Source organism: Equus quagga, chromosome 13 (genome assembly GCF_021613505.1).
Source record: "Equus quagga isolate Etosha38 chromosome 13, UCLA_HA_Equagga_1.0, whole genome shotgun sequence".
NCBI classification, from domain to species: domain Eukaryota; kingdom Metazoa; phylum Chordata; class Mammalia; order Perissodactyla; family Equidae; genus Equus; species Equus quagga.
This window is the reverse complement of record NC_060279.1, coordinates 41390237-41403562: the sequence shown is the minus strand read 5'-3', so window position 1 is coordinate 41403562 and position 13326 is coordinate 41390237. Positions and strand designations below refer to the sequence as shown.

At 57.6% G+C, this 13326-nt stretch overlaps 1 protein-coding gene across 1 annotated transcript; it reads right to left on the bottom strand.

Annotated features, from left to right (window-relative positions):
• Positions 1 to 978: 978 nt before the first annotated feature.
• CELF3 (CUGBP Elav-like family member 3) lies at positions 979 to 12441 on the bottom strand. The gene is made up of 12 exons (XM_046682619.1): positions 12297 to 12441; positions 10979 to 11061; positions 5787 to 5835; positions 5231 to 5359; positions 5012 to 5091; positions 3811 to 3954; positions 3508 to 3649; positions 3118 to 3267; positions 2646 to 2711; positions 2206 to 2346; positions 1792 to 1935; positions 979 to 1106 (listed from the first exon to the last, which is right to left on the bottom strand). Exons 1-12 carry the CDS (start codon positions 12439 to 12441, stop codon positions 979 to 981), a joined length of 1401 nt encoding a protein of 466 aa, XP_046538575.1.
• Positions 12442 to 13326: the final 885 nt, after the last annotated feature.

The window sequence follows — 13326 nt, the reverse complement described above, 5'->3', positions numbered from 1 at the left end:
GCGCTTCCCTCCGCGGCCCCTCCCCAAATAACAAACAATCGGCTCCAAAGACAACACGCTCGTTCCATGCAACTTACAGGGGCCCGGAGCAGGGGTCCGGGGATGGGGGCTTCGGCCGACAATGGACACGGGCCCTGGGCTGGGGGGCCCCCAGGGTGGGGGAAGTTAAGCAGCCAGGATTGGGGGGAAAGGGGGAGAAACAGAAAATGTGGGTATTGTTCTTGGGTTGTGTTTTTTTTAGGGGTTTGGTCCAAAGGAGATTAAACAACACAAAAGTAACCAAAGCTCCCAGCTCTGTGGCCATGAGGTTGGGTGGTGGTGGGCAGTGGGATGGAGGGGAGCTGTTAAGTGAAATTCACAGGCAGTCCAGCCTTTTGGCCTCCTCCACCTGAACCAAAGCTGTTCCCGAGAGGCCTGAAGCTTGGACTCCCCCCAGTCTGTTCTGTGCACTCTCCACTGTCCCGTGGTCTACTGCTACATATGAGAAATCACCTGGAGTCCAGGGCACCGAGGACCTGATGTCCCCACTTCTCAGGAGAACAGATATTCTAGGACATTCCGGTATCCTAAGCCAGCCCCCTTACTCCCCAAACTCTACTCCACTAATTCCACTCCAACCCAAAGGAAAACCAGAAAGAGAGAGACATACAGACACACAGACACTGACCAGACAAACAAGACCAGATATTGGGGAAGAACTGGGGAGTGGACACAGATGTATACAGACTTGGCTCTCTCTGAGGTCACAGTGTATGTGTGCGTGTGCATGAGAGACAGAGAGAATGACTTGATGATTGAAAAACAGCTGAGGGACTTGCTCCAGATTCCTGCTTCAAGTGCCCAGAGTCAGGTGGGGTAGAGTGGCCATCCCTGAGGTTAGTGGCAGAGGGTTTGGGGGAAGTCCAAGTGAGGGCCCTGGCTGCAGTGTGTGGGGGATGGAGAGGTCACAGGACAGGAGCAGGACCCACCTGGGGGCCCTCAGTAGGGCCGGTTGGCATCCTTAGGCCGCTTTAGCTGGACTTTGAGGCGCTTCATGCCAATCTGGAAACCGTTCATGGCCTGGATGGCAGCCTGGGCACTGGCTGGATTGTCGAAACTCACAAAGCCTGAGGTGAGAGGGGCATAAGGCCCAGCCCAGTGCCCCCTCACTCTCCTGTACTTAGGGCCAGGGCCTGCTCTTTGGTTCCCCAGCACCACCCTACTTCCTCCAGGTATCCCAAATGGCCAGAAAGCTGCCCAGCACATAGTAGGCATTCAGTAAGGAGTTGCTGTTGGACAACTTGAATGAATCCAGCCCAGCTACTCACACACCCTAGGACATTCTTTCCAGTGGTCTTTGAATGACAGCCCCTTCCTCAGCCTGGAGAGCTCTGCCTTTTGAAAACACTGCTTCAGCCCTACATGACTTCTGAAGCAGGCAGGACAAGAACGTTCCCTTTCTCCCCTGAGGCAGCCTTTCAAAGATGCGAAGGCAACTAAACCCAGCTCCCTAAGCCTTCCTTTTGAAAACCAACATTCCCATTCCTGAGCCTCTTCCAGACCTCATGGAGCGTGAATTTGACCAGTTCTTAAGGTGAAAAGATGAAGCTGTGGTTTTCTGGAGGAAGTGGTGGCCTGGGCAGCAGCTGGTATGGGATGTAAAAAATGGTTCTTTCAGACTCTTGGACAATCTGGATTTCAAATATTGGGCCCTTTGGGACCATAAGTGCCTTCATATGTATCAGACCTTGTCCTTATTTGGACTTTGGCAAAAATGTGTCATATTTTATCTTTTGATCATCATATTCTTACCAAAACACTTGCTCTGATTGGTGGCCCGGTCAACAAAGACTTTAGCTGAGATGACGTGGCCAAAGGGGACAAACATCTGGAGGATCTCTGAGTCAGTGAACTCCTGGGGCAGGTGGTAGATGAAGATGTTGCAGCCGTCAGGGCCTGGGTGGCAGCAGAGACAGAAGGGAGAGCTCGGTGATTGGGAGCCAGACTCAAGGAACCAGCGCCCCGGGGAAAGCAGGTCCTGGGAGGACCCTCCAGTCCCAGCCCCCAACACATGGGCCAGGGCGCCAGCCACTCATCCCCACTCGCTTTCTCCCCCATACATGGGGCCAGAGCTGGGCTTGGAGCAGGTGACAGGGAGTCCCAAGCCCGACAAGGGCAACCTATCCCTGAAGGCTCTCAGCTGGGAGGACCCCACCCAGGCTGCACCTTCCCGCTGCTGCTGCTGCTGCTGCTGCTGTTGCTGCTGCTGCTGCTGCTGCTGTGGGGGAGGTGGGGGCTGCTGGGCGACCAGGGCAGGAGGCTGCGGGAACGCAGGTGCAACCAGGCTGTAGGCTGCCGGGTAGGCTGCTGGGGTAGGGAGAACAGAGAGAGCTAATAGGGCTCCCGAGATTCCCCTGGACCCTGCCCTCCCAGCCAGCCCTGTCTCCCCTCCCCTGGCCCAGGCCAATGGAGTCGACAGGTGGCAGAGAAGGAGCTGCCTCAGATCCTGGGTGCACTGCCCCTCACGGTACATCCTCACCGTAGGGCCTGTCAGTAAGCCGGCAGGGATGGTTGGCAGGGAGCCACGAAGCCCAGACCCAGCTTCTGGGCCTCTTTTCCTCTTGTCACCCCTCCCCCCAGGCCAGGCGTGGGCTGGGACCCCTCACCTGTATAGTGCTGCATTCCTGCGTAGGCCTGCTGCAGGGGGTCCACGGGGGCCGCGGGGCTCTGGGCTGGGGAGAGCAGATCGTGAGAGAGGGGGTAGGACGCAGCTGGGGGTCCCACCAGCGCCTCTCTGAGCAGAGGCTGGGCAGGTGGGAAGGAGAGTCTCATCCAGGTGTGGGGTATGAAATGAGAGGGTGGAAATGCACAGAGTAGTGGGAAGAGGGGAGAGCCCGGCATTAGCACGACTGGAGTCTGTGACTGGCTGTGCAACCTTGGACAAGTCACTTCACCTCTCTAAGCCTCAACTTCCCTGGCTGAGAAAGGGAAGGAGCACGCCTGCCCAGGATAACAGAGTAGAAGAAAACGCCTTTACCCCTGAAGCCAGGAGAGGGAAGCTGGGTCGTGGCTGCTGGCAATGGGAGTGGGGGCTTGGATAGTCGCTGGGAAGAGGGGTGGGCAGGCAGAGACCCCCACCTGGGTAGGGGTGAACCCCGTTGGGATACAGAGCATCAGGGGCAGGCTGCCCAGTGGGCTGGGTGGGCACCGGGCTGTAGCCGTTGACACCCAGGGCAGCAGGGATTGCAGAGACAGGCGTGGCAGCGATGGCAGGAGGGGTGCTGGTTCCTGGGGAAGAGAAGGTGACAGAAACAGAGCAGAGAAGCAGACACACACACAAATGCAGAGAACCAGTCAGCAAGTCTGAGGGCAGAGGGGAGGAAGCAGGCTACTCTGACCCCTGAGCATCTTCTGGACCCCATGGCTTCCCTGAACAATGCCCTGCGCCCCCTCTCTATCCCCTCCGTGTGGTAGTTCCCCTGATTGTCCCGTTCATGCCTTGCCCAGCCTGCCTTGGCTGAGCCTTACCTGAGGATGGGGTGATGGGGGTGGCAATGAGGCCATTGGCGTTGATGGCGGCCATGTGCTGCATCTGCACGGCAGCCATGGTGGCCATGGGGCTGAGGTAGGCACTGTGAGCCGCTACCAGGGCCGCCTGCTGCTGCATCAGCTGAGGGAAGGGGAAGAGAGGAGAGTGGGGCCAGGCCCCCTGTGCCCTGGCCTGGCTCCCCTCCCAACCCTGGGCCTTGGCATTGGGAGGGTGGGGGCAGGACACAGGAGGCCGGGAGGAGAGGGGGTGGGCCAGGCCCAGCTCCAGGGGGCAGTGCTCACGGCCTGGGTGTAGGCGCTGTAGGCTCCAAACTGGAGGGCAATAGGGCTGAACATGCCCAGCTGGGTGGCCACCTGCTGCATTCGGCGGAGACCTCGCTCCTTCTCTGTGTCAGCAAACTTCACCACCAGGCTGGACGAGGCACCCTGGGCACAGGCCCCACATATGGTCAGAGGGACAGAGTCCGGAGTCTCTTCTCCCCAGAGCTCTCAGGACCTGGCCTCAGTTCCACCACTCACGGGTTGGCCTTTTTGGGAGGATAGCCATCATTGTGCCTCTGTCAAATGGGGAGAGTTTCATCCCCCCCTCCCCCAGTGCCAGGATGTGCAAGAGACTGGAAAGAGTTGAGGACTGTGAAGCCATGTACTTGAACAGGGAAAGGCCTATTGGAATGCAAAGGGCATCCCTGGCTGCTCTGTGAGGATTGTGAGCTGCAAATCATCCCCAGGGTGGATCAGCCACAGCAAATGTTTCATCTCAGGCTAGTCTTGCCTTGTAGCCACCCCACCCTCTTACCATGACTCCCACCCCCACACTCCAATCCTCATGTCAGGGAATGCAGCCTCAAATTTTAATACCAGCCTGAACCAAATAAAAACCAAATTGGAACATTTGCAAGGACGGTCAGAATCCTAGAATCTAGAGTGCATCTCTATCTGATGCTCCATCCTCTCGACCAAGTGCCTTCTAAGTGCTTGCCCACTGTTGGAGAACCTCGAGTTAGGAGAAGCTTGCCTCCTTCAGAGCCAGCTAGGTCCATTTTAGAGGTTTGCTCTGCTGGGGGGCCCTCCACGAGTGCAGCCAGCTGACCCACTGCTAATATGTGGGGGCAGCAGAATAAATGTGTGGAGGGCATGTGGGGCCTCTAAGCAAGTGTCCTGAAGCCCAGCCAATAAGGGTGGGGGGCTATGGGAAGGTGGGAAAAGAGGCAGGAGATGAGGAGAGGGCTGAAGGATGGAGCAGGCAGGAGGAGGCTGAAGGCATTTGGACTGAAGATGAGGGATGGGGTTAGGGGATAAGAGGTAGGGGATGTTATGTGAAATGTGAAGCTGTCCCTGAGAGGTTTGATTCTTCTGCCAGAAAATTCTTTTTGAATAAATTCAAAGACCCCATCCAGAATGGACTGCCCCCTCTGAGCCAGGGCCTGATGGTGGGCCAGGCAGGGCTAGAGAGGCCTGAGGGCCCCAGGGTTGCGGGGCTTACCGGCAGGGTCCGGCTGCTGTGAAGGGTATTGATGGCCGCCTGGGCCTCGGCGTGGGTCTGGAACTTCACGAAGGCGCAGCCTAGAGCATTCAAGAAGGAGGAGGAAAGGGTGAGTGCCCAGCGATGATGGCCCCCACAGTCTCCATTGCCCAGGGAACCAGTGGGGGAAGGGCGGGAAGGCCAGAGGGCCTGGTGGGGAAAGGTGTAGTGGGTGGCTACCTTTGCTGGTCCCATCTGGCCCCCGGAGCACAGTGCACTCATCTATGGTCCCAAAAGGCTCGAACATCTTCCGGACGTCCTCATCTGTCTGCTGCTTCCCTAGCATCCCCACAAAGAGCTTCCGGTCTTCTGGTGGGTAGGGCACAGGAGGAGGGGCATGTTCAGGGTCTCCTCGATGCTTTTCCAGCCCTGTTCCAGCTTGGGACTGTCCCACCCCTTCACCTTCAGCTCTTCCCTGGAGCTCCAGACACTCCCCTCACCCTAGGGACCAATGTCTCTAGGGTGTGAAAGGGTGATGGTTCAGGGATGGGGTCCAGTTACATAGAGTGCTCATCCCAGTTCTCAAGGACTTGCACGCCACTCCGGGCCTCAGTTTTGCCATCTGTACAATGGGCCAGATCACAGCCCCTTCGGCCATGCTGACTCCTATGCCCAGCTTGACTGGGAGCCCTTCAGAATTCTCAGATTTTCTTCAGGAAAGGCTGCCCCTCAGCTACTCCAAGCTCTAGGTTGGGGGTTGCGGGAGAGGGACTGAGTCCAAAGGTACAGAACCTACCTCCTCGGCTCTCGCTGTCGGCTGGCTTGACCTGGATCGGCCTGTTCATCTAAAGGAGAGAAGAGAAGGCAACTTCTGGAGACCTCTTCTGAACATCCCAAGAACCCTCCCCAGGCCAGGATCTGCAGAGAGGCTAGAGCAAGTAAGCCCAGGCCCAGGCGGTTTCCTCAGCCCTCTAAATTGCTGATGGGAAGAAAGGGACAGGGCCTAATCTTGTTTAGGATTAGGACCAGAGGGGATTAGAGGCAGTGGAAGGAGAGGATGTAGAGGAGGATGCTCAGGGGGCATGGCTCCAGGCTCAGGTAGAGCCCCAGACGACTTGGGGGATAGGTGCTGCTCTCCTTAGGGGGAGAATGGGGACCTGGGCTCCAAGATAGAGCCCAACCAGGGGCTAGTATTCAACAAGAGCTGCCTCAGTTCTACAAAGTAGGAGCACCTCATCAAGAAGCCCCAAGGAAGACTCTAGACTGAGGGAGACCCCACAGATGCTCCCACTTCCCTCTGACCCCTAGAGGTGTATCTGCCTCTCTTTCTGCCCCCTTACACCCCTTGACCCCAGGGGGAAGGCACTTGGGCAGGACAAAGGGAGCAGATGCCCAGTCTCCGTGGCAACGGGAGAATGCGCGCCATGGCAACCGCCCACTCAGCCTGATTTATCCGTCCCCGTCGCCCTGGCGACCGTGGTGACGTCATAACTTCTGCTGCTCCACACACCCGGAGAAGGAGTGGTAGTGGGGGGGAACAGGGTATGCTGGGGGTGGAGAATTTGGTGGGGGCTGGGAGGTGGGGGAGGGGCCCAGGCAAGCTTCCTGATTCTGGGGAGAGGCGTGCTGAGCAGGCCCTGCAGGGGCCATGCTGTCTCTTCTCCTGCCTTCCTCCTGCAGATCAAATCCTTGGTGTCTCACAGCCCAGAGGGCTCTTAAGGAGGAATCGCTGTCCCGTGCTCTTTCGAGATTCTCCCTGCTCCTGGTAGTCCTCCAGAGCTCTCTCCTCTCCCCTGTTCCTGCAGTATCATCTCCCTTTGTTCAGCCTCCAGTGGAAATGCAGACATCCCCAGTTCCACTCTCCATGTTCTTGTCTGGCGAGAGGACTTGGGAATGACTCCTGCAGGCTGATTTCCTTAACCAGGGTGGGGAGCATCTAAGGAACTGGAGACGGAGGGGAAGGACTCAGTGTTTCATGTCTGAAAATATTTTGCTATTGAGGGCTTCGACTGCTGGGGCCACACCTGGTCGCCCCACTCATCTGATGGTGTGGCAGTTCTAATCCCAGTGACCAAAAGTAAATAAATAAACCAAAGAAACCCTTCACCTTCACTCTGAGGGTGGGGCTCAAGTTATCCTCAGGAAAGGCACTGGACTTCAAGGACTGGCCCTGCCACTCACTAGCTGGGTGGCCTTGGACAAGTCATTTCTCTCCTCTGGGCCTTGGCTTCCTCATCTGTAAATCGGGCTGGATCAGGCAGTCTTGAGTCAGCTTCCCCTCAGCTCTAGTATTCTAGCATCGGAGGCCTTGTGTGTCATCACTTAACACAGAGAAGTGCGGAAATGATAGTTGCCCCTGCCCCTTCTCACACTGGACCCTCTTCCCGGGTATCAATTATGTCAGTTAGTCTGGCTGGACTCTGCTGGTGAGGTAGGTATTGCCAGCCCTGGATCAAATCTAAGCCCCACCTCAACCAATACTCCTTCCCTGACCCCCCCCCCCCCAATCACTGAATCTGACAGCAGCTGGTGGGGGTGGGAGGTAATAAGAGTCACACAAATCCTTCGGCCAATCTGCCCCAGCTTTATCCTCCACCAATCTGGGATTACCCCATCGGAGGTTCAGTCTCCTCGGGAGTGTGTGTGTGTGTAGCAGGGGTGGGGATCAGACGCTCAGGGCTCCTGGTCTTTTACCCTCCTCTCCTGTACTCTCACCAAAGCAACCAGGAAGTCGCCTCACAGGCATCTCAGCAGCCAGCCCCCACCCCCAGTACATGAGATGTAGAATCAGAACCAGAGAATTATGCTTGGCACTAAAGCCTTCCCACAGGCCCCTGGGGATATGTTATTCTAGGTGGGGATGTGGAACCTGGGACCCAGAGTGAAAGGATGCTGTTCCCTCCCTGCACAGGCTCCCGGCCACAAAAATAGCATCTCAATAAATATCCACAGCTGATATGGGTTCACACAAAGACACACGCAAGTGTACAGACCACAGCACAAAACACGTTGATGGAAAGTTCCCCCACACTCCCTCACAGACAGTCTCCCTCCGTGGCACCCAATGCCCCATTCCCAGCCTCCTCCTTCTTGGCCTGGCACATCCTGTGGGAAGCTCAGTCTTTGTTAGCTCAGCTTGGGCACACCTGCCCCCTCCCCTGAGTCCAGCTGGGCCCTGTTTACCTACCAACCTGGTGCACCAGGCGCCTCTCTTCCCTAGCTACCACCCGCCAGGTGATAAGCCCTCCTGAGGGCCTCCCAAAGAAGAAGGGGCTATTTATACTCCAGCCAATATCACTGAGACCCCCAAGCAACACAGTCACTTGTAAGGCCCTCGTCCTTCTCACCAGTAGTGAAGACCCCACTTCTAAGAAGAGCTCAGCATTGCCACAAAATCTACTTCTCCTGAGGGCACAGGTCTGGTGCCCTGCTACTCCTGGCTCCAGACTTGCGCCTGGTGTCCCAGACCACACACAGGTCCTCTTCTCGGGGCCAGAATCCACACACCCAGCAGCAAGAGGACAGGGAGGGCCCATGTGCCCAGAGTGGGATTTTGGCCCAAGTAGAGGGGGAAAGGCAGGCCAGACAGAGGGAGCCCTCACACGGCCACCTCCAGGAGGCCACACCCCGGTCGCAGGAAGAATCCAGGGACCTGAGGCAGAGCCACTCCTGGGAACTCCTAGGGGAGAGAAAAGGAAGTGGGGTTCCACAGCCATAGGCCCAGCCCCCATTCTTTCTCTCTGCAGCCCAAAGCATCACCCTAATATGGTGGCACCTTCCAGATTCTGGGGTGACAAAAATGGAGAGAAAGGAGAGAGGGCTAAATGCCCCCATTAAAAAAGAACTTGCAATAGGAGGGCAGGGAGACTGGACAGCAGGAAGAACTTCCCAACACAATTGTGCAAGAGCTGGCACACTGTGCACACACACACAATGACCATCTGAGGGAAAACACTGTTGCCAGGAAGGCAGGTGGCAGAGAAAAGACAAGGGGTCAGGCAGAGCTGGTCACACTTCTCTGCTCCCCGAGACAGCCCTGGTCTGCTCCCTAAGCCCCCAGCAGGGGATCCCCCTTGGAGGACGGAACCCCTCATTTCCTACTGGAGGCTCTGTCAGGTCCCTCTGGATTCTGTCCCCTGGGGAGAGGCCAAAATGGAGAGCTCAGCATCACCTGGGAGCTCAGGGGCTGAAGGGCAGGGCTAGACAATCATTAACCAGGGTGCACTTCTCATCACCTCCCGCCCTAGGCTTTATTTCCTCAGGAAGGGGAGGCAGCACCTTTCTACACCCAGGACCCAAGATGGCGACCTGCCTGGGCTGTGCACGCAGCTGGAGGGAGACAGACCCAGGGCGGATGCCCCCAGGTGGCACAGACCGCCCTGGGCTCACGCCCACCCACAGGCAGTCTCTCTCACCCAAGTCCCCACTCCAGGCTCCCTTCTCTCCACCTTCTCCCTTGCCCCACTCTGGTTTCTGCAGGGGCCCTGAGAGAGGAGATAACAGAGACAGAGAAACAGCAATGGAGATGAAAACTGTTGACTGGTCTGGGGCCTCCGCGGAGAAAAGGAAGAGGAAGGAAAGTCGCGGAGTGATGTGATGGGAACCAGGCTTCCCAGGGATGCATGTGCCCAACCCACACACCTGGCCTGGCAGGCATGCGTATGCACACACACACACAGACATGCATGCGTGCTCCTTGGATCCCAAGCCTACTCACACACATGCACGGATCCTTAACTCCGTGAGCAATGGCTGTTCGGGCGCCTTGCCACTGACTGGGATAAGATAGTGGAGTGAGGGCGGGTGCTGGCAGTTGGATTTGCTTTCCTAGTGGTACTAAAGGTCTGAGGGCCACCGAGTGGGTAGGGCAGAGACGTATGGAGGGTTTGCAGGTGGGAGTGCTTGAAATAGTTCTAATTTTCCTAGATCTCCACACCCTCTTTCTCCGTCGGTTTTGTCTATTTCCCTCGTAGGAAAAGATGGAGAATCAGCCTCATTCTCCAGCTCCCACAGAGGGGAAGGAGTAGAGGCTGTGACAGGTGTGTCTCCAGCACCCAGACTGTACTTAGCAAGTGTTTGCTGTGGGGGTGGATGAAGTTACCTCTGAGGAAGTACTTCTTGGGGCTCACAGTGCGAGCGGCAACAGAAGCAGATAGATAGGAAAGAAAGGGCACGTCCTTGCCTCCCAGCTTGTGTAATTGCGGGGCAGTCTGAGATTCTTTATTCCTGCCCTTTCCAGCCTAGGCCTGGGACAATCTGCAAGGCTGACTGAGGTGAAGACACAAAGAGCTCTGACCTTGCAGGAGGGAGGCCACATCAAAGGCCACTGCTGCCTCCCTGGGCACAATTGGCAGGGTCAGGCATGATCCTCCATTGTGATGGCTGCCCCTGCCTTTGCTTGCTCCCCCAATTCCTACTCCCAGCCCAGGCCCACCCAGGCCCTGCTCTCCCCTGATGCCCTGTGGCCCTGTTCCTGTGGCTTTTCCTGGGAGACATGAGGGGAGCCTGTCTGAGCTCAGAAGCCAGCAGGGAGATACCAGTCCAGCAGGCACCAGCTGCCCATTTCAGCCTACAGGCACCCTTCCCCCATCACACAGCCAGACTTCCTCCCCAGAGCCACAAAAGAAGGCCTGGGTGACTCCTGCTCATTCTGCCCCACAATTGGTGTCCAAAGTCTTCTCCCCATGCCTCTCAACCAAGTACTGCTAAGTGTTGCCCTGTGAGCAGGTTGGGAAGTGGGGAAGTGGGGAAGGGGCTGCATGTGCTCCATGCAAAGGTCACATTTACTCCCCGAATCACTGTTTTCCTTCTGTCCAGGTGAGAAGAAATGCATGCATCAACAGCAAGAAAGAGGGATGCTAGAAGGAGAGAGGGACTTGCTGGTGATGAGAGGTGAAAAACATGCTTAGTGTCTTGGGAAGGTGGTGAGCCCTCTGCCCCTTCTAAGGCCTTTCTCAGCCCCCTGGCCCTGGGAAGGCTGGGACTCACCCCTGGAAGCGTCTTCTGTTCGTGCAGGGCGCTCTGGGCCTTCAGGGCTGAATCCCGGGCACAGTATGTCAGGAAGGCACATCCTGAGGAGGGGCAGGGGCAGAGAGACCCGGTGGGGAAGTGAGTCCCCCGTCTCCCCTCCCTAAAAGGCTCCCCTCCACAAGACTGAGGACTGGGAAGCTTGCCACCTTCTGTCTGCTGGGGTGGGGAGGTGTCTGAGAGGGGGTGGGCATTCCGCCCCAGGGAGTCTCTGGGCTGATGGGAACGGCAGGGACCCAGAGCCTGGGAGGCTTAAATGGTGGTGGTGATGGAAGAGGGACAGCGCTTGGGCTGTCAGGAGACAAGCTTTATGTGGGGGGAGGAGAAGGGGCATGTGATCGCTGGATAAGTACGTGTAGTGTGGTTTCCTCTCTTCCTTAACTGGCCTCCTTTCCCCTTTCTCCTTTGCCTCCATCTCCCTCCATCTTGGTCATCATCACCCCTCTCCTCTCCCATTTTCCCTATTTCCTCATCTCTCTCCAACTCCACAGGAGGCAGGCGAAGGGTGGAGAGTGGAACAGAGGAGAAGGAAAGGGAAGAGCAGTTAGCCGGAAGTCCCTGGGCCAGTGGAGAAGAGGCAGTGTGGCCTTTCGGACTCCCGGCACCTGGAGATCTCCGAGTCCTGACCCCGGCCAGCCGGACTCTGCTTAGCCGCACAGTTCTTGGACAGGCCTGAGGTGCTTCCTCTCTTCGCCCCTCCTCTCTTCACTTTCAAGTCCCCCACACTTCCCAGATCTTTACCAATCTCTGTGCTTCATATCCTGCTTCCCAGATCCCTCTCTTTAGTCCTGGAGCTGCCCTGCCCAGTCCATGTCCACTCTTTCCAGGTTGAGCACCTGACTCCGTGTCCTGACCCCCATCCCAATAGTATCTGAGACTACTAAGACTCGTACTCTTGCACGCACGCGTGTGCGTGCGCGCACGCACACACACACACACACACCTGCCCAGCTCCTTGTCTCCCAAACCAGCTGTTTTGTTCCTCCATCCTTCCTTGAGTTCATCCACGACACCCCCCTCATCTCTGGGATCCACATCTCTGCAGCCCCCTTGACAACTCTTCCCCCAAACAGGCCCTCCTTAGTCCTCCATCTGGAGTCCCCTGGTTACCATAGGTGAGTTCTCTTCTAGCTCCTCCATCCACACTCCCCAGACCCTGAACTCTTTTCCTTCCAGATCAGCCCTCTCCAGCCATTCCATCCCTCCAGCCTGGCTTCCCCCTCCTCCCAGCCTCCCAGCCCACTCCCTGAAGCCTCTCCAACCTGGCCTGACCCCTCACCCTTGTGCAGCCCGGTGTACTTGTCCTTGATGACAGTCAGCTCGAAGATCCGACCAAACTGTTCGAAGATGGGCTTCAGGTCCTTTTCCTCCAGATGCCTCGGGATCTGCCCCACAAACAGCTTGATGGCATCCGGCTCCTTCATTGAGGCGGCCCAGGAGGAGGGGCCGAGGGGAACAGGGAGAGGCCCGAAGGCCAGGGGGAGCTGCCTAGCAAGGAGGCAAGTGGTGGGGCCCGGGGCCCAGTCGGGGCTAACTTTCCCTTTGGCCCCCAACCACAGTGCTGAGCAGAGGGGTAGCTCTTCACACAAAGGAGGCCCAGGGAGTTGAGGGCTAGGGGTTAGGGGTCTAGGCAGACACTTTCATGCCACCAGGGGGCATAGCCCAAATGGACGATCTCCCTCCCAGAGATTTGGCAAATATCCCAGGATGGGGGTCAGTGTCACCAAGACCTGGAGGGTTAGGTTGTAGCAGGGGCGTTGGAAACTGAGGGTTGAGATAAGAGCTGGAGGTGGTGGAATGGGCCTGAGGAGGGCAATGGGGATGGAGGCTGAGGGGTTAGGGGCCTGGTATGGTTGCCAGCAGCGTCAGTGGGGGGTGGAGGGGGGTGGCACTCCTGATGTGGGGCAGGTGGAGCTGTCGTTGGCTTCCCTGGGAGGACACCTCCCCTGTGGCTGATCCTTCTGCTGGGTCCGAAGATCCCTGATGCCAGATGCTTGATCTCTGATGGCGGCAGGGCTCCGGGGGTCCCTTCTGCCCTGCCGCCCCCCTTCAGGTCCTCCCCTCAGCCCCCCTCCCACCCCCACCCCGGACCCCGGGCCTGGGCTGCTGCCGGCTGCTCCCGCTGCTGGGGCTGCCTGCTTTCCCGGTCACCTGGGTCCCGGAGCTCTGCTCTCCGGCCGCGCTCTCCTCAACAAAAACCTCCCCCCTCCACACCCCCCTCCCCACTCCCACCTCCTTTCCCCTGACAGCAGTGATGTCAGTCTCAGGGGTGGAATACAAATTCTCTACCCTGGAGAGGGACGCACAAT